This window comes from Oncorhynchus tshawytscha, linkage group LG16, assembly GCF_018296145.1.
Source record: "Oncorhynchus tshawytscha isolate Ot180627B linkage group LG16, Otsh_v2.0, whole genome shotgun sequence".
Lineage (NCBI taxonomy): Eukaryota > Metazoa > Chordata > Actinopteri > Salmoniformes > Salmonidae > Oncorhynchus > Oncorhynchus tshawytscha.
Window position 1 is genome coordinate 48979802 of NC_056444.1, and position 21686 is coordinate 49001487.

At 42.2% G+C, this 21686-nt stretch overlaps 1 protein-coding gene across 2 annotated transcripts; it reads right to left on the reverse strand.

Annotated features, from left to right (window-relative positions):
• Positions 1-9282: 9282 nt before the first annotated feature.
• Positions 9283-18077, reverse strand: LOC112215791 (prostaglandin E synthase 3). Of its 2 annotated transcripts, none has more exons than XM_024375197.2 (8): positions 17753-18077; positions 14243-14356; positions 13894-13963; positions 13661-13759; positions 13393-13482; positions 13156-13212; positions 10517-10544; positions 9283-10360 (listed from the first exon to the last, which is right to left on the reverse strand). In XM_024375197.2, coding segments are annotated over exons 1-8 (480 nt in total). In that variant the 5' UTR covers positions 17755-18077; the 3' UTR covers positions 9283-10340. The 2 variants fall into 2 exon arrangements, with proteins under 2 accessions (XP_024230965.1, XP_024230964.1); XM_024375196.2 differs by having other exon boundaries at positions 13345-13482.
• Between the last annotated feature and the right edge of the window lie 3609 nt (positions 18078-21686).

Here is a 21686-nt window from a genome sequence, read left to right on the forward strand (position 1 = left end):
AATGGAGGGTACACAACCTGGTGAGCTCTGGGTCCTACCGCCGAACTATCATAAAATTACACTTGTCATCTGATGTACTTAGGCTACACACAAAAATGAAGGTATGGATCAATACAATGTAATTAAAAGTAGTATGAATTTGAGTATAAACACAAATGAGTATGGGAAACCGAGTTAGATAAGTATATTTGGTATAATACTAGACACAGAGTATATACATAACCTACTGGTACTGAAAATAGTTATCACAGTGTTATTTCAGATTACAAATGTATTTGGCCTGTCATCTCACACATTTCCCCACATTTCACTGTCATCAGGGACCATATTGAGCATTTTCCAAGCTAAAAGTGCATGACCTGAAATGTTCAGCTACATGCAAAACAAATTTCAGCAGCACTCAAATCATCTACATTTTAAGTTTTTGTCTGGAGAAACATGTTACTCCTACAACTGGATTGAAGCTTCCTTCGCATGAAATTAAGGGGTGGACCGCTGTGACATCTTCATTTTACCCTCATTCAGATCCATGTGGATTTTATGTTTTTATTGTCTAGTACTCATCTGCATCAAAAATAAATTGTCCTCTGGGAGAAATAAAGTTGAAACTTGACTGTCTCGAGTATAGACATCATGAGATTAGTTTGTGCCATTTTTTTTATAAAGATAGCCCACTACAAAGTAGGGATGTGGTCTCTCACACCATATGGTTCTTGTGTTGAAGGTCTGCAAATTCAGTGTAGTGCATATGTGTGCTGCTCTGCTACTTTTAATATACTTATACACTGCCACAATTTTAACCTATTAATTTCCTGTTACATTGTTATAAAGTCGAACATTTCATTGTAAATGATTCTGTTAAAGGATTACTTAGGGATTTTGGCAATGAAGCCCATTATCTACTTCACCAGGATCAGATGAACTCATGAATAAAAAAATGTATGTATCTTCGTGCAGTTTGAAGGAAGTTGCTAACGAGAGTTAGTGCAATTGCTAACTAGCATTAGCACAATGCCCAGAGGTCTATGGTATCAGCTAGCATGCTAGTAGATGCCATAGACTTCAATGGTTGCACTAACGCTAGTTAGCATTGGCTCACGAAAGTACCTCTAACTTCCTTCATACTGGATGCAGAGACATAATGGTATCCATGAGTTCATCTGACTATTGGGAAGTAGATACAGGGCTTCATTGCCAAAATCCCGAAGCAAATCCCTTTTAATTAAATTCATGTTTTAATTTTGCAATATTGTGGTATAGGCTACTACATCTCCAATAATGAATTAGGCAAATTTCCAGAATGAGAACATAGATTATATTAAAGGAATGGAACAACCTACATTCTAGGCTTTCATGAATTTATTTTAGTGCATTAAAATTCATGGTAACATAACTGCGTGCAGGTGTTTCTATTAATTTCATATGACATTTGTTGAACCCTGCACCTGTCTAATTCTTGGAAGTGTGTTCTACAGTGGCCTACATTTGAATAGACACACACACTTTATCATTGTGCAAAACATCATTGAACTTTTATAAAGACTATCCAATCCTGCAGCAAAAACCTGCTCTGTAGGACACAACTATCTATCCTATTTCCATTGATCATCCTTGATGTTTCTACGACTTGATTGGAGTTCATCTGTGGTAAATTCAATTGATTGAACATGATTTGGAAAGGCACACACCTGTCTATATAAGGTCCCACAGTTGACAGTGCATTTTAGAGCAAACACCAAGCCATGAGGTAGAAGGAATTGTTCTTATAGCTCCGTGACAGGATTGTGTTGAGGCACAGATCTGGGGAAGGGTACCAAAACATTTCTGCAGCATCGAAAGTCCTCAAGAACACATTGGCCTCCATCATTCTTAAATAGAAGAAGTTTGGAACCACCAAGACTCTTCCTAGAGCTAGCCACCTGGCCAAACTGTGCAATCGGGGGAGAAGGGCCTTGGTCAGGGAGGTCGCAAAGAACCCAATGGTCACTCTGACAGAGCTCCAGAGGTCCTCTACGGAGATGGGAGTACCTTCCAGAAGGACAACCATCTCTGCAGCACTCCACCAATCAGGCCTGTACGGTAGAGTGGCCAGACGGAAGCCACTCCTCAGTAAAGGCACATGACAGCCCGCTTGTAATTTGCAAAAAGGGACCTGAAGGACTCTCAGACCATGTGATACAAGATTCCCTGGTCGGATGAAACAAAGATATTGAACTCTTTGGCCTGAATGCCACGCGTTATGTCTGGAGGAAACCTGGCACATCCCTACGGTGAAGCATGGTGGTGGCAGCAGCATGCTGTGGGGATGTTTTCCAGTGGCAGGGACTGGGAGATTAATCAGGATCGAGGAAAAGATGAACGGTGCAAAGCACAGAGAGATCCTTGATGAAAACCTGCACCAGAGCGCTCAGGAACTCAGACTGGGGCGAAGGTTCAGCTTCCAACAGGACAATGATCCTAAGCACACAGACAATGCAGTAGTGGATCCGGGGCAAGTCTGAATGTCATTGAGTCGCCCAGCCAGAGCCTGGACTTGAACCCGATCGAACATCTCTGTAGAGACCTGAAAACAGCTGTGCAGCGACGCTCCTCATCCAACCTGACAGAGCTTGAGAGGATCTGCAGAGAAGAATGGGAGAAACTCCCCAAATACAGGTGTCCCAAACTTGTAGTGTCATACCCAAGAAGACTCAAGGCTGTTATCGCTGCCAAATATGATTCAACAAAGTACTGAGTAAAGGGCCTGAAAACATGTGAAAATGTGATATTTCATTTTTAATACATTTGCAGAGATGTCAAATAACCTGTTTGATTTTGTCATTGTAGGGTATTGTGTGTAGATTGAGGGATACAATTTTTTTTTTTACATTTAGAACTAGGCTGTAATGTAACAATGTGGAAAAAGTCAAGGGGTCTGAATACTTTCCAAATGCACTGTATTTAATCTTCAGTTTTGCCAGAGTTTCATTTCACAAAATGGGCACATTCAAGAAAAGCATAAAACAAATACCATACATACATACATACATACATAACTCATCTCATATGTATATACTGTACTCGATACCATCTACTGCATCTTGCCTATGCCGTTCTGTACCATCACTCATTCATATATCTTTATGTACATATTGTTCATCCCTTTACACTTGTGTGTATAAGGTAGCTGTTGTGAAATTGTTAGGTTAGATTACTCGTTGGTTAAAGCTGCATTGTTGGAACTAGAAACACAAGCATTTCGCTACACTCGCATTAACATCTGCTAACCATGTGTATGTGACAAATAAAATTTGATTTGATAATATTGTTTACTCAAAAGAAACTGATTTTTAATCGATAACTATTGCTTTCTCATTAAGCCATTTCACATTATCCCCTTTATTGTTGAACCCTTTTCAACGCACTACCTCCTCTCGTCTCACACTTCCTAATCGTCTTCCACAGCTTTCATGGCATAACTATTTAATTACTCTCATTCAATACCGAATACAAATAGCGGCTCTAGGACCCGACCGGATGTCTCCCTCGGAATCATGAGAGCGTAAAGTGTGTCTGGTCAGAATGCAACAGGAAGTGATGATGAGATAGTATTGAGATGGGAGGTTGTCGTTTAAAGATGCTCTATGTAGAAATCAATCCGCCATTTCCTGGTTGCTAAAATTCTAATAGTTCGCCTAATTTCCGTTAATGTCACAAAACAAGGAAGTATAGTGTAGAGAATCATTGTACCATCTAAACCGCAGTGAAATATATTTTCCATAACCAAAAAAGTATTGTATTTTCAGCTGGTGTACAAAACCGAAAGTAAAAGAAGCTGAGACGGAACGTAAGCAAGGGAGGCATAAAAATAGCTCACATTGAACACATCAATCGCTTCTTAGGGTGTGTTTGTATATTCACTGTGGAGTGCAAGTGTGCTCTGGGCGTTCGTAAATTCAGAGTGCTGTCAGATTGTCCGTTGGTAAATTCAGAGAGTTGTCACATTGTCCATTCGTAAATTCAGTGTCTTTCGCTCTCAGAGCGTTCAGATCACAATCTCGTTTGTCTGAGGAGTAGGGTTGTAGGTTTGATTCGAGCATTCTGACCTCACAACAGCAGTCAAGCACCCAAGCAAAGTTGGATAGCTAATTCCAGATACAAATGAGAGAACACCTCACTATGACCATTTTGCCTGCCCTAGCAGAGCTGGTTAGGCTGTTTTCATGTTATCTAGAGCAACTGTGCTGCTGGCAACAATTCAATTACGTTTTCTTGCCGACTATTACTGACACCTGTCATATTCGACGGGTGTTGCGTGTTCGCAAATCAAATCACATTTTTATTGGTCACGGACACATGGTTGGCAGATGTTAATGAGAGTGTAGCGAAATGCTTGTGCTTCTAGTTTCGACACTGCAGTAATATCTAACAAGTAATCTAACAATTCCCCAACAACTACCTAATATACACATATTTAAAGGCGTGAATGAGAATATGAACATATAAGTATATAGATGAGTGGCATAGGCAAGGTGCAATAGATGGTATAAAATACATTACGTACATATGATATGAGTAATGTAAGATATGTAAACATTAAAGTGGCATTATTTAAAAGTGACTAGTGATCCATTTATTAAAGTGGCCAGTGATTGGGTCTCAATGTAGGCAGCAGCCTCTCTGAGTTAGGGATTGCTGTTTAGCAGTCTGATGGCGTTGAGATAGAAGCTGTTTTTTAGTCTCTCAGTCCCGGCTTTGATGCACCTGTACTGACCTCGCCTTCTGGATGGTAGCGGTGTGAACAGGCAGTGGCTCAGGTGGTTGTTCTTGATAGGGTTGCACATTTTGGGGAATATTCAGAGGTGGAAACTTTCCGTGGGAATTAACGGGAATATATGCAAATTAATATTAATATCATTTAAATTTAATGTTTTTTTGCATTGGATATATTTACCATATTGTATGGAGACAGAAACATAAACCTTTTACCTTATCATAAGTAGACATAATTGCAAATGATTAAATCCGTCCAATAGAAATAAAAACAACAATTTTGTTACGAATTGAACTTTAATTAAATGAGTTGACTCTTCACATAGGATGATTTCACTGAACAACAAAAGGGAATATTGAATGATCCCCAATGATCCTCTACCCAAAACTTTTTCAACATACATCTGTAAAATGATAGTCTGGAAACTAAAACTTTGGTTGTGTTCCTCTCAGGCTTCCATGTCTTCTCCCTAGACCTCTATGTCCACTTCTTGAACATCAGACTCTGAGGCCTCATCTTCACGGTCACTTTCCAACCTTGTTGAGGTTGGCTTGATGTCAGGCTCAAATTTGTCCGGGTGGCCACCAATTCTTGTATTGGTCAGCCTGTTGCATGCTTTGGTGTGTGTGTGTGTTCCCAAACAAGGACCATTTGCGCTCTGAGGTGGCTGATGTTGGTGGGATTTGGAGGATGATAGAGGCAACAGGGGAAAGAGCCTCAGATCCACAAAGTCCCTTCCACCGGGTGGTTGATGACATATGTTGGCACGACTGCCATATTGCATCTCCATCCCAAAGGCCTTGCTTGGACCAAGAACCTTGCCCTCATCCAGGCCAAGGTGGCAAGACACGGTAGTGATGACACCATAGGCCTTGTTGATCTCTGCACCAGACAGGATGCTCTTGCCAGCATACTTGGGGTCCAACATGTAAGCTGCAGTGTGTATGGGCTTCAGGCAGTATTCTTCACACTTTTTGATGTATTTCAGAACTGCAGTTTCCTCTGATTGAAACAACAATGAAGTGGGCAGGACAGTACGGATTTCTTCTCTTACATCTGCAAGCAGAGTCTGAATAACAGACAGGATGGCATTGTCTCCCTCAATCCGTGCAATGGCTACTGCTATAGGTTTCAGGAGTTTCAGGCTGTTTACCACTCTCTCCCAAAATACATAATCCAGGAGGATCCTCTTCATGGGGCTGTCCATATCGGCAGACTGTGATATGGCCATTTCTTGGAGAGACTCCTTCCCCTCCAGGAGACTGTCAAACATGACAACAACACCACCCCAATGGGTGTTGCTGGGCAGCTTCAAACTGGTGCTCTTATTCTTCTCACTTTGCTTGGTGAGGTAGATTGCTGCAATAACTTGATGGCCCTTCACATACCTAACCATTTCCTTGGCTCTCTTGTAGAGTGTATCCATTGTTTTCAGTGCCATGATGTCCTTGAAGAGCAGATTCAACGCATGAGCAGCACAGCCAATGGGTGTGATGTGAGGGTAGGACTCCTCCACTTTAGACCAAGCAGCCTTCATGTTCTCAGCATTGTCTGTCACCAGTGCAAATACCTTCTGTGGTCCAAGGTCATTGATGACTGCCTTCAGCTCATCTGCAATGTAGAGACCAGTGTGTCTGTTGTCCCTTGTGTCTGTGCACTTGTAGAATACTGGTTGTGTGGTGGAGATGATGTAGTTAATTATTCCTTGACCACAAACATTCGACCACCCATCAGAGATGATCGCAATAGTCTGCTATCTCTATGATTTGCTTGAACTTCACTTGAACTCTGCATCCAGCAAATGAGTAGATAAAGCATGTCTGGTTGGAGGGGTGTATCCTGGGCGAAGAACTTTCAGAAATCTCTTCCAATGCACATTGCCTGTGAGCATCAGAGGTGAACCATTTGCATACACAGCCCGAGCAAGACATTCATCAGCATTTCTCTGACTACGTTCCTCCATTGAGGCAAAAAAACGTATGATTTCAGGAGGACCATGAGCTGTTGCTATCGGTAAGGTGTCTGATTCATCATTTACACCTCGAATAGAAGCAGAGGGACTTTTGTCAGAGGTTGCTTGTTGTGAGCGCTGAGGGAACATTATGCACTTGGCCAGATGATTCTGCATTTTTGTTGCATTCTTCACATATGATTTGGCACAGTATTTTCAAATGTACACAGCCTTTCCTTCTACATTAGCTGCAGCGAAATGTCTCCACACATCAGATAGTGCCCGTGGCAATTTCCTGTAAAGATTAGGGGGGGGGGAATTAGAGAGAAAAAAAACAGATACAATTCCATGTACAAATAGTTAAGCAGTTAGATTAAACAACTCCTTTGTAAGATACATTTTTTATGAAACATTAACACTCCTCAGTTAGCAGGCCCAAGCAAGCTAAAACCCACATGGTAGCAAAAACTAACTTGCAGAAATTGTTAAGTTAGAAAGGATTGAAACACACGTTGCTGTAGGCTACTATTTACTAGTTAACAAAAAAGTCATGTCAAATAAAATATATTCACCCCACCCAGTATTGTAATCACAATTTACCAGAAAGCATGTTGTCCTTGGCTCAGACAGTGTAGTAGTGTGGGCTCAATAGCATCTCATTAGTGTGCAAGATCTTGAGAATCAGCTGGACATGTGATGGAAGAGTGCACTGCACATGATGGAAGAATTCACTGTGCATGCAGAGGGTTTCAATTCCATTGAATTTGGGATAGTTTATCCAAAATATGCCACAAGACCTAGAATTGCCTTATGTGTATCCCACAAAAAAAAGGTTCACTGTTATAAGCTAACATTTTTGATGAATTTCAGCAAAATTCCTCATTCTCTGGCTTTACTTCCCATTTTCCCTGAAAGATTCCAATCCTCTGCAACCCTACTTGATGATCTTTTTGGCATTCCTGTTACATCGGGTGCTGTAGGTGTCATGGAGAGCCTTGCGGTTGAGTGCGGTGCAGTTGCCGTACCAGGCTGTGATACAGCCCGACAGGATGCTCTTGATTGTGCATCTGTAAAAGTTTGTCAGGGTTTTGGGTGACAAGCCACATTTCTTCAGCCTCCTGAGGTTGAGGCGCCGTTGCTCCTTCTTCACCACACTCTGTGGTTGGACCATTTCAGTTTGTCTGTGATGTGTTCGCCGAGGAACTTTCCACCTTCTCCACTGCTGTCCCTTCGATGTGGATAGGGGGTTGCTCCCTCTGCTGTTTCCTGAAGTCCACGATCATCTCCTTTGTTTTGTTGATGTTGAGTGAGAGGTTGTTTACCTGCAACCACACTCAGAGTGCCCTCACCTCCTCCCTGTAGGCTGTCTTGTCGTTGTTTGGTAATCAAGCCAACTACTTTTGTGTAGTCTGCAAACTTGGTGATTGATTGCATCAAGTATTCTGCGAGGTAGATGATTGGACATCTGAAATCTGATAAGATAGCCAGAGTGAATTTACTAACACACACTTAGACTTGTTTTCAATTAGAATTACATCTATACAACTCACATGAATGTAGTCATCCCTAAAGTTACAATTACAAAAATACCTACAGAAATAGAAAATTATTGTATGTACAACATTTATATTTTTAGTGACACTTTTCACCCATCACACTGGAATTTAACGCAGTATGCTTTCTTTTTTTAAATGTTTATATATAGCCCTATTCTCATTTTAGTGTAATTAGACAGATACTGATTCTATATGTACTTTGACATTTAATGCTTGGTGTAGATAACCATAGTTCTCAGTGGCCATCTTTCACAGTGGCCTCCCCATCCCCTATACCTGGTGGTCATCCGCTGCTCAGACATGTGCTTCTACACCTGCATTGCTTGCTGTTTGGGGTTTTAGGCTGGGTTTCTGTACAGCACTTTGAGATATCAGCTGATGTATGAAGGGCTATATAAATAAATTTGATTTGATGTCACTCTCCTCTCCATTTCACCCCGAAAGAACAGATGATACAATATACAATACAAATGTTGATTATAAACTGGGTGTTTCGAGCCCCGAGTGCTGATTGGCTGACAAAACATTTGTTACTGCTCCAATTACATTGGTAAGTAGTTTATACCAGCAATAAGGCACCTCACCTGTTTGTGGTATATGGCCAATATACCATGGCTCAGGGCCATTTCCAGGCACTCTGCGTTGTGCATAATAACAGCCCATAGCCATGGTATAATACCAATGTACCACACTCCCTTGTACCTTTTTTGCTTAATTAGTATAGGCTATTGTAGCCTATTTAAAAGTGCAAGGTTGGGGGGGAAACAAGCGTGCACCCAAGCGCTCATAACGTTATTGGTGATAGATATTGAACACAGAGCAGAATTATTTCTAGGATATTTATTTTCCTTCTTCAGCGAGCAGCTGTCCAGATATGTCTGGAGGCTGAGGCATGTAGCTTTATACAGTAGCCTGTTCTTGGTAAATGGTTTTGGAAAAACAGTGATTCATGTATTTCAGTAGCCATGTCGCACCCTAAAACTGCTTTGACACGCATAGACAGTCTTCAAACACACACCGTGTGAAACACGAGTCTTAGTTTATTAAAAAGACGTAGACAATAAAAAATAAAAAAATCCACTGCAATTCAACATCAATTTAAGTTCTTCAGCCTGTGATAACCTGACAAGTTGACATACACACCAATAACGACGCTTCTATTCAACTCCCCGGACTTACATTGTCTTGACAGTGCAAATATAATTTGGTCATTATACAAGTTTACCATCTCATATCAACAACCCACTCCCCACACAAGGGATATTTTAACTGCCATAACTCTAAACAGATGGAATATTCTTTAGGGTACAAGACAAATCCAGATGTTTACAAAGGCCTAAACAGATAGGAATGTGTATGCTCTATTCCTGCGTAAATGTGTGATGAATAACTCAACTGCTGTTGGATCGCAAATTGTAATACAGGATTAGTCAAATAATAAAAAGTGGGAAGCAACATATCAAGTCCGATGCCTGTAATGAATTCCAGAACATTTAAAATCTAAATGAACATAGCATTGAAAAACTGTTTGCGACATAACAGGTGAGGAAGAAAGGGAAACATGTAAGCGTAAAGGCTAAGCTACTGAAACACGGAACCGTTTCTCTGATCACTATCTATATGCCACAGGGGAGGGAGGCTCACAAGTGGGAACCAAACAGAAAATGTTACACTGTTCTGGTACACTGCTCAACTAACTTAACACAGAACCTTGTGGGGGAGGATAAAACAGATGTTTAATTACTTTTCATTACACTTGACAATCTCTTCACATGTATTGCTTTCTAGGTTGAGGATGACTATACAGTACATCCGTAACAAATCATGAATGCTTAATCTAATAATAGTAAAAACAGGACACGCCAAGAGTGCAGCACTGCAAATGGAAGTGGAGACTGCTACTCTGTACAACACTATGCATATCAACCTTAAGTGGACTGATTGGAAATTAGCTCTGGAGCAGAGGCTATGGATTTAAACATGGCTACCGACTCATATCTGTACAGATTCTTTTCCCCCAGTCTTCAATTTCAAGATAGTTTGATTCTTCCTTCCATCCCTCTTCCAGGTTTGAGGTTTTTCATTCCAAATCAGGCATTTCTGGGAGAGAAAAATTATTAATAATGGAAAGTAAATAAATGGCCGTGAGATAAAAACAACAATATACTTCGGATAGCACTTAACATTTCTGGGTTAAGGGATGTCAGAGTATAAAAATTATTAGAAATCTGTGTGATGAGAAAACATTTCACTTACTTTCATCGTCACTATCTGCAGACTCATCCTAAACAGGAATAGAAATAAGCATGAGAAGTTGCATATGAAAGGGCTCCTGACTGGCAATTTAGTCGCATTTTGCGACCCGTTTACTTGGCTGTGGAAGTTCAATTTGTAATTGGTCGTATGGATGCGAGCTGCACATTCTACATGCAAAACTTCCTATTTTTCTAAGGGGTTAGGTTAAAACCATGATTTGCTCAAAAACAGTTAAGAGCATTATCTTCATGATTCCTGCAATGAAAGTATCTGCCATGGCCCAGTGCCTGTTTGGCTGGGGACTTCTGCGGTGACAAGTGGGCCACTCACTGCCCTTCCCGGGGGGGAAAATAATGCTCTGGGAGAATCTCTTCAGATTGTAGAACATTTCAAAATCCAATTACGGTGAAAACAGCTATCCTGTGTTATACGGTTGTCACTATTGAAGAGGCATTTCACAGCTCTCTCAATATTGAGCTCAATAGCACCCTTTTAAAACAAAGATATTTTAAAGGCCTATGGCTTTTGAGATATAGAGCACGCGAAATGCACATCCGCCATTGTGATTGCATAAGTCTCACTGGGAAGTAGGCTACAACTGCAAAGTTTTTTAGGAGATTACATTTACTGTTAGATTAATACATGGATACTAGCATTGGGCATTAGTTAGCAATCTAGCATTTGAGTTTGTACTTACTCAGGTGGTGAATTGAACCTAAATAAGCCTAGATTAGTGCGTAAAGATTTGTTCAATAGAGATTTTTGCCAAAAAAATCTGAAAACTGGGTTCTACTAAGCTAACATGTGGACATACAGAGACTTGTTCCGAAGCAACTCCTGCGTTGCTTGGCTGTGTGCTTAGGGTCATTGTCCTGTAGGATGGTGAACCTTCGCCCCAGTCTGCGGTCCTGAGCAGGTTTTCACCAAAGAGCTCTCTGTACTTTGCTTTGTTCATCTTCGCCTCAATCCTGACTCGTCTCTCAGTCCCCGCCGCTGAAAAACATGCTCACAGCATAATGCTGCCACCACAACGCTTCACCGTAGGGATGGTGCCAGTTTCCTCCAGACGTGAGACTTGGCATTCAGGCCAAACAGTTCAATCTTGGTTTCAGCAGACCAGAGAGTCTTGTTTCTCATGGTCTGAGAGTCTAAGGTACCGTCTGGCAAACTCCAAGCGGGCTGTCATGTACCTTTTACTGAGGAGTGGCTTCCGTCTGGCCACTACCATAAAGGCCTGATTGGTGGTGTGCTACAGAGATGGTGTCCTTCTGGAAGGTTCTCCCATCTCCACATAGGAACTTTAGAGCTCTGTCAGAGTGAACATCAGGTTCTTGGCAACCTCGCTGACCAAGGCCCTTCTCCGATTGCTCAGTTTGGCCCGGCGGCCAGCTCTAGGATGAGTCTTGGTGGGTTCCAAACTTCTTCCATTTAAGAATGATGGAGGCCACTGTGTTCTTGGGGACCTTCAATGCGGCAGAATTTTTTTGGTACCCTTCCCCAGATCTGTGCCTCGACACAATCATGTCTCAGAGCTCTATGGACAATTCCTTCAACCTCATGGCTTTGTTTTTGCTCTGACATGGACTGTCAACTGTGAGACCTTATATAGACAGGTGTGTGCCGTTCCAAATCACATCAAATCAATTGAATTTACCCCAGGTGGACTCCAATCAAGTTGTAGAAACATCAAAGATGATCAATGGAAACAGGATGCACCTGTGCTTAATTTCAAGTCTCATAGCTAAGGGTCTGAATTCTTAGAAATAAAAACAGTAATACCCGTTTTCACTTTTTCCATTATGGGGGGGGTAGTGTGTAGATTGCTGAGGATTTTTATTTATTTAATCCATTTTAAAATAAGACTGTAACGTAACAAAATCTGGAAAAAGCCAAAGGGTCCGAAAACTTTCCGAAGGTACTGTACTTCCATACATTTCTTAAACTGGTACTAGGGACGTTCAGACGAGTCTTATGAGCCTTATGGTTGTCCTGGAGCAAAACAACCACATGTACGTGTTCGTAGTGTGTCGGCCAAATTGTTTGGACGATACATACAGAAATTGTCATCAGTAGTTGTACTGACCTCAGACAAGTCCCGTGACTCCGTGAGAGTCTCATCTTTCCACAGAGGGGTCATAATAGTTTGGCCAAACTGAACGATTTGTGATAAGGGCGATTTTCGCAGTGTCACCATGGCAGATGCCGAAGACCGATATTGGCGGATTGAGACGCAACCCACTCAAAAAACATATCTTAAACAGGGATTATGATGGATTTTCTTCTTCGTTAATTTGATTTCCACAGGGCCGCGGAAATTGTAGGAGAAGGGTTAATAAAGCACTGAATATCTTTATAAAGACGATTACTCATTTTCTCTATTGCATGCCGCCGCAGGAAACTGGTGCAACCAACTGGAGAAACCTAGTGGCAACAGTGCCACCAGGGGAAATTTGTGTGACTCGCTGATATGACCGTCGCAATTAAGATTTGAACATATTGTGCCCCACACATTCTTCTAAAGGGACTGATCAGTCATTAGCAAGCTCATACACAAGAGGCACATGACATTGTGTTTTTGTAAAAAGTCAAGTAAAGTGAAACGGAGAAAAAGAGAATGAACTCCACAGAGTAGCTCTTACATCATCAGCACCATCTAGATCAGGTAGGTCATCTTCCCCTCCCATGTTGTTCATCATCTGCAATCAGAATCACAAAGAACAGTCTGAGCCAAATATCATCATGCTGCCATGTACTCATTTGTACAGTCTTGGCCCAACCGTCCATACAGCAATCAAGAGCAAGTTCACCAGTTGCCCTAGAGCCCTTACTTTAGCCATTGCTTCTTGTGTGTTGAACGCCATATCCCCATCTCCTACCTCTGAGAAACGATCGAAGTTGCCTAGCTCCTCATCCGAATCGTCCTCCCAGTCTTTCCAGTTGTTAAAGTCGACACTGAGCCAAGTTAGCTGTTGAGGGATAACACGCATGACAAAAAGCTTGCAGATGCTCGTTTGGAGGTCATCTTCCTGGCTCCTTACATGCATTTAGAATTCAGCGTGTTCCGAAATCAATTATCAACCAATACTTAAGCACAGAACTTTTATTTAACTATATATGGCAAATACATTAGACACTAGAACTGACCTTAGCCTTCTCTTTTGTTAGCCTCAGCCACGGCTTCCCAGGTTCTGCTTTTCGCAAACAACACAACACTGACCGATCTGTGCGTTTGTGCATGGATTCCTGTGTGTGTGTGTACAAGAGATACATGAACACTTTCATTCCGCAAAATTAAGTTCCATTACTTATACCTCATGCAATCTGTACCTCGTCCCGAGGACAGGGTGACAATGTAATGAAGTGATTGAGTGCCTCACATTTTGATCAATGGCTTCGAAAAGGTCTACTTCATTCTCGTGTTTGACTTGGTCAGTTCCTCCAAGACAACTGGTAAAGGGAGGGGTGAAAAGAATTCAGCATAAATTTGACTTAAAATGGATTCTCCGGAACTTATGTATACTTTTTAACCAGTAGTTCTGAAGGTAGCACTCACAAGCCAAAGTGAGCCCCGACACATCCAGCCCAAAGTGGGAGGGTTAAAATATACTTAGTAGTTGCTAAAGTCCCGGAGCACATATTTAAAATGAATTAGAAGGATTTTCAAATGCCTAGAGCAGTTCGGCAAACCTTTTCTTTAAAACTCCATTGACAGATGTCATAACTCACCTGAAAGCAAACTTTGCTTTCTCGAAATTGATCTTGACATCCTTGCTGTCCGCTACGCAGAACTCGATGTAGACGGAGTCCCGTCTGTCATACCACTTAGCAGTCGCTGGATGCCTGGAAACACAGATCAAGAAACTCAAAGAATGCCAATGTACTACATAATATTTTGTGAATTGAGAAAAGCACCGCAGGACAGAATGGTTGGCTTCAGGAGAATCAGAATAGCAAAAGTTACTGTATCTATCATCACTGGAGAGGGAGAATCTCCTGCTGGTATTTACCAGCAATGTTGTCTTGGATCGCAAACTGCATGCAAATCACCCTAAATCATTACTAATAGTGGGAGGCGGGGACAAACGGCTGTGAAGCACCTGCATGGAGCAGGGGGGACACAGTTGCGAGTTGTGACACAAAGGCTCACCGTCAAAGACAGGTGTATCAGGTTGCCAATAAGGCATCAATTTGCTGCGAGTACAGTAAAGGCAAGATGGTTCCAAAATGGAAAACGGCTGAGCATTTATTAAAAAGCAACCCGGCTGTCAACAAATTCACAGTGATCATATCAAAAGAGGATGGAAAATACTGATGCTATGTCAAAGCTGATTGAAACATCTATAGCTCTTCAAAGCTGGCATTATGTCATGCCAATCACATATGCAAACTCAACTGTGATCATTTAAAAACATTAGATTTTTTTCATTAATTTAACTACTTCCTGCTCTCATGTGATTCTGTTACAGTTGGATTAGAAAAGCCCCAATGCAAATGTAATTTCTCTTACCATACAGCTGATCTTACAGTGCATTCGGAAAGAATTCAGACCCCTTGAATTCCCCCCCCACTTTGTTATGTTACAGCCTTATTGGAATGGATTAAATTGTTTTTGTCCCCCCTTCAATCTATACAAAATACCCCATAATGATAAAGCACTCAGTACTTTGAAGAACTTTAGGCAGCGATTACAGCCTCGAGTCACAAGCTTGGCACACTTGTATTTGAGTTTCTCCCATTCTTCCCTGCAGATCCTCTCAAGCTCTGTCAGGTTGGAGGAGGAGCATCGCCGCACAGCCATTTTCACGTCTATCCAAAGATGTTCGACCGGTCAGGGCTCTGGCTGGGCCACTCAAGGACATTGGAGACTTGTCGCACAGCCACTCCTGCTGGAAGCTGAACCTTCACCCTCAGCCTGAGGTCCTGAGAGTACTGTAGCAGGTTTTCATCAAGGACCTCTCTGTACATTGCTTAGTTCATCTTTGCCTCGATCCTGACTAGTCTCCCAGTCCCTGCTGTTGAAAAACACCACCATAGCATGATGCTGCCACCACGCTTCACCTTACGGATGGTGCCAGATTACCTCCAGATGTGACACTTAGCATTCAGGCCAAAGAGTTCAATCTTGGTTTCACCCAACCAGAGTAACTTGTTCCTCATGGTCTAAGAGTCATTTGGTGCCTTTTGGCAAACTACAAGCGGGCTGTCATGTGCCTTTTACTGAGGAGTGGCTTCTGTCTGGACAGTAACATAAAGACCTGATTGGTGGAGTGCTGCAGAGATGGTTGTCCTTCTGAAAGGTTCTTTGGAGCTCTGTCAGAGTGATCATCGGGTTCTTGGTCACCTCCCTGACCAAAGTCCTTCTCCAGATTGCTCAGTTTGGCTGGGCGGCCAGCTCTAGGAAGCGTCTTGGTGGTTCCAAACTTCTTTCATTTAAGAATGATGGGGACCATCGATGGTTCTTGGGGACCATCAATGCTGCAGACATTTTTGGGGACCCTCCTACAGATCTGTGCCTTGACACAATCTTGTCTCTGAGTTCTATGGACAACTCCTTCGGCCTCGTGACTGGGTTTTTGCTCTGACAGACATTGTCAACTGTGAGACCTTTCATTTTGTTGACAGGTTTGTGCTTTTCCAAATCATGTCCATTCAATTGAATTTACCACAGGAGAATGCCAATGAAGTTGTAGAATCAGCTCAAGAATGATCAATAGAAACAGGATACAGCTGAACTCAATTTTGAGTCTCATAGCAAAGGTTCGGGATACTTATGTAAATGTGGTATTTCTGTTTTTATTTTAAATACATTTGCTAACATTTCTACAGACAAGTTATAGATTTGTCATTAAGGAGTAGTGTGTGTACAGGTGAGGGGGATTTTTTTCCGCCCTCCATTTTAGAATAAGGCTTTAACATAAAATGTGGCAAAATTGCAAAAATCGCTGAAGTTGGAGACTTATCTCCCTCACCAACTGCAGCTGTACATAGTCTATCGGTAAATAGCCCACCCATTTTCACCTACCTCATCCCCATACTGTTTTTATTTATTTACTTTTCTGCTCTTTTGCACACCAATATCTCTACCTGTACATGACCATCTGATCATTTATCACTCCAGTGTTAATCTGCAAAATTGTAATTATTCGCCTACCTCCTCATGCCTTTGCACACAATGTATATAGACTCACCTTTTTTTTCTACTGTGTTATTGACTTGTTAATTGTTTACTCCATGTGTAACTCTTGTCTGTTCACACTGCTATGCTTTATCTTGGCCAGGTCGCAGTTGCAAATGAGAACTTGTTCTCAAACTAGCCTACCTGATTAAATAAAGGTGAAATAAAAAATAAAATAAAAAGTGGGAAAAGTCAACGTGCCTGAATACTTTCCGAAATCACGTAACGTTAGCTACTATTAAGGACAGTCAACAATGAGCATGCTGTATCATTAGCAATCTCGCTTGGCTTCCTTACAGCTACAGTCAGCAGTAGGATAAACAGTCTTTCATTTTGTTGAGAGCAACTGGACATTATCTAACCATTTCATTATTTCTATAAATCCTCTTAAGCTGGCTAGCTACTTAGGCTAGATAGAGCTCTTTGAACGCTAACGTTACATCTCGTGAATGGATTTCCGTTCTGTGGTTAACGTAAGCTAACTAGCTAGGTAGGTAAGGCCAACCCATGGTGATTGATATATATGCTAACTAATCTAGCTAGTTAATAAAGTTAATCAGTTGTAGAATATGTTTTGCTACCTGGCTAGCGTTAGCTCACTGGAACATGGACAGGAAAACACGCCATGCGGAGCCATGCACTTGACCACACTAACGCGTTAGCTAGCCAGCCAACTTCCGTTACTGTAAGCTAGATAGTTAGCCAGTTAACTAGTTAGTTTCTACTAATGGGCAAAATTCCCATTAGCCAAAAGGGACTGAGTAAACAGAAAACGAGTAAATATTAAGTTGGCTAACGTTAGTAGCTAGCGCTAGTTATCAAATGATGGTTATTGGCATTCTCATGAACTTGCATTGTAAATGAGCTTGGTAGTTAACAGATAGCTATGAAAGAAGGCCCATCATCGCTAGGTGTTCATCCCGTCTTTCGCGAAAGCATGTTGGTATGCTAGGTAGCTAGCAGCATAACGAACCCAACGACGTTAGCTAGCTACTGGCGCTAGCGTCCTTTTGCTGTCTAAAATTGTACAGGAGCACGCGCTCGCCATTCCTCAAACTTACATGTCTTGTTGTATGTCAAATGCCGTTGTGATCGCCGTCTCCTTGGGGATACACAATTCAATTTAGAATACTGTCCTTGTGGGGATTTCGTTTCAATGGGCTGTAGAAAAGTGTGCGAGAACTACAGAACTGTGTATTGTATTCTACACACTGCAAGGCCACCCTGTCTTACACCTCGAGGACTCCGAATCGGACCTGACGCTGTGACGCAGCTACCGCGCCTTCGACGTTTCTAGAGCCTTCACGAGCAGGGTTGCCAGGTCTAGTCACATTTTCTTACGCCCAGTGAACTACTCAACATCTACGGCAAGGCCTGAACACTAGCCCGAATGTTTGTTTTCAGCAGCAAGAGGGGAGTTGCCACAATTAGCCCCACAATTTTTTTTTTCTTTTTTTTTTTTTACATAACGTTATCGAGCGAATTAAGGACTATTGACGTAATTTATAATGACTGGGGGTGAAATCAGTTTTACATCAAAATAATAATTGTGAGCTAACGTGACTATAATTCGCCTTTATTAAACTCGCCAGATCATTTTCCATCAATGGATGTTAACTCGTTTGACTGCCATGATTGTCAATAAATCCCTTAAATGCATAACGATAGACAAATCCAACAGAGTTTGTGGGGTGAAAATTCGACAGAGGATCTCGAAATCTCTGTGCAAGAAATTTGTACGAATTTAAAAAATAACAAATGTTAGGCTATTTTTTTGTCAATTGTGCCAGATGTTAAAACTACAAACCGTTATAGATGGCATATTTGCGAGATTGACTTGTCATTTCAATAGGCATAGGCTAATTACATTTCCCCGATAGCCTACAGTAGCCTATGCAAGATGTAAAGTGGACGATTTAGCAGCTTGCTTAGTTCAAATTGAGTCTCATTTAACGTAAATAACGAGGTAAGAAGTGCTCCTGTTGCCCAAACGCCTGCTGGAATAGGCTACTGAGGATGGGGTTGTAATTTCAATCACCGAATCATATATTAATAATATGTGGCACACGTTTATTTGCAATGCCGCCAGTGATTTCAACATATTTATTGAATTAAATGGTTGGATACAGTAACCTACATAGGCATAGAAATTACTAGGCTACTTAATGGCCAACATATGTAACCTTCTCAACATGTAATGTCAGTTTCATTGTGGACTTCTCCCCATAACAGAAGTTCCATAACTTCAATTTGAAATGTCCCTCGCTCGATAACCAATGACTGACTGCATGTTTTGCTTGATATGGTTTTCCATAAACAAAGTCGACATTAGAAGGCAGTTTCAACCAATTTATCTCATGCGCTCTATGGCGCCTAAAGTCGTTTTCCTGTGCTTTGTCGCGGTATTTCTTGACGCACATCAGCGCGTTAATATTTTATGGAAAAAGTTAAGGAAATCGGTGTCTCCATAATGACAACCTAAATAGCATACCTACAACTGCTAAGACGTTGTCATGACGTGCTTCTGTCTTGGGGATCCTGAGTGGCAATGCAGTGCTAGAGGCGTCACTACAGACCTGGGTTCGATCCTGGGTTGTATCACAACCGGCCTTGATCGGGAGTCCCATAGGGTAGCGTCCGGGTCAGGTAAGGGTTTGGCCAGAGTAGGCAGTCATTGTAAATAAGAATTTGTTCTTAACCTTTATTTAACTAGGCAAGTTAAATAAAATGCCTCTTCACTCATGTGACTCAGCTACCATATGTTTTGCCAAAGCAAGTGAAATAGGTAAACGAATGCTCAGTAAACATTACACACACACAGAAGTTCCAAAGGAAGACATTTCAAATGTCATATTATGGCTATATAACGATGTGCAAATAGTTAAAGCACAAAAGGGAACATAAATATGGGTTCTTCACTGTTGCCCATCTCTTGTGGCAACAGGTCACACATACTGCTGCTGTGACGGCACACTGTGGTATTTCACCCAGTATATGAGAGTTTATCAAAATTGGATGTGTTCGAATTCTTTGTGTCTGAAATCTCACTCAATCTGCCTGATAATCAGCAGCAGGTCACAGTGAAATATATACACTGCTCAAAAAAATAAAGGGAACACTTAAACAACACAATGTAACTCCAAATCAATCACACTTCTGTGAAATCAAACTGTCCACTTAGGTAGCAACACTGATTGACAAATTTCACATGCTGTTGTGCAAATGGAATAGACAACAGGTGGAAATTATAGGCAATTAGCAAGACACCTCCAATAAAGGAGTGGTTCTGCAGGTGGTGACCACAGACCACTTCTCAGTTCCTATGCTTCCTGGCTGATGTTTTGGTCACTTTTGAATGCTGGTGGTGCTTTCACTCTAGTGGTAGCATGAGACAGAGTCTACAACCCACACAAGTGGCTCAGGTAGTGCAGCTCATCCAGGATGGCACATCAATGCGAGCTGTGGCAAGAAGGTTTGCTGTGTCTGTCAGCGTAGTGTCCAGAGCATGGAGGCGCTACCAGGAGACAGGCCAGTACATCAGGAGACGTGGAGGAGACCGTAGGAGGGCAACAACCCAGCAGCAGGACCGCTACCTCCACCTTTGTGCAAGGAGGAGCACTGCCAGAGCCCTGCAAAATGACCTCCAGCAGGCCACAAATGTGCATGTGTCTGCTCAAATGGTCAGAAACAGACTCCATGAGGGTGGTATGAGGGCCCGACGTCCACAGGTGGGGGTTGTGCTTACAGCCCAACACCGTGCAGGACGTTTGGCATTTGCCAGAGAACACCAAGATTGGCAAATTCGCCACTGGCGCCCTGTGCTCTTCACAGATGAAAGCAGGTTCACACTGAGCACATGTGACAGACGTGACAGAGTGGAGACACTGTGGAGAACGTTCTGCTGCCTGCAACATCCTCCGGTTTGGCGGTGGGTCAGTCATGGTGTGGGTTAGCCGCACAGCCCTCCATGTGCTCGCCAGAGGTAGCATGACTGCCATTATGTACCGAGATGAGATCCTCAGACCCCTTGTGAGACCATATGCTGGTGTGGTGGGCCCTGGGTTCCTCCTAATGCAAGACAATGCTAGACCTCATGTGGCTGGAGTGTGTCAGCAGTTCCTGCAAGAGGAAGGCATTGATGCTATGGACTGGCCCGCGCGTTCCCCAGACCTGAATCCAATTGAGGACATGTCTCGCTCCATCCACCAACGCCACGTTGCACCACACTGTCCAAGAGTTGGCGGATACTTTAGTCCCGGTCTGGGAGGAGATCCCTCAGGAGACCATCCGCCACCTCATCAGGAGCATGCCCAGGCGTTGTAGGGAGGTCATACACACTGAGCCTCATTTGGACTTGTTTTAAGGACATTACATCAACGTTGGATCAGCCTGTGTGGTTTTCCACTTTAATTTTGTGTGACTCCAAATCCAGACCTCCATGGGTTGATAAATTTGATTTCCATTGATAATTGTGTGATTTGTTGTCAGCACATTCAACTATGAAAAAGAAAAAAGTATTTAAGAATATGTCATTCATTCAGATCTAGGATGTTATTTCAGTGTTCCCTTTTTTTTTGAGCAGTGTATATTAAGAAAAATGCCAAACCCTAGATAGCAGCATACTTGACCCCAGGTAGCTTAGTGGTTGGGCCAGTAACCGAAAGGTTGCTAGCTCAAATCCCAGAGCTGACAAGGTAGACATCTGTCACTCTGCCCCCGAACAAGGCAGTTAACCCACTGTTCCTAGGCCGTCATTATAAGAATTTGTTCATAACTGACCTGCCTAGTTTTTAAAAAGTGGTTGACCTGGCCTGACCACATCTACGGTTACTCTATTCCTAGCCTTTATCATTAGGGGGGGATGGGGAAACACCCTGTATCAGGGGTTAACATACCTACTCTTCGAAACACTCTGGGTCGATGCCTGGTATATTATCATAAGCATCAGTCAGGTATTTCTAGGATATCATACTAATGCTTGAAATGGTTTGGGGC

What these genes read in the sequence shown, in the direction of transcription:
- LOC112215791 (XM_024375196.2), bottom strand. An exon ending in AAAGCAAAGTTTGCTTTCAG is followed by an intron (nt 13,964 to 14,242) that starts GTGAGTTATGAC and finishes TCCCTTTACCAG; the next exon opens with TTGTCTTGGAGGAACTGACC. An exon ending in CACAAGAAGCAATGGCTAAA is followed by an intron (nt 13,213 to 13,344) that starts GTAAGGGCTCTA and finishes TTCTGATTGCAG; the next exon opens with ATGATGAACAACATGGGAGG.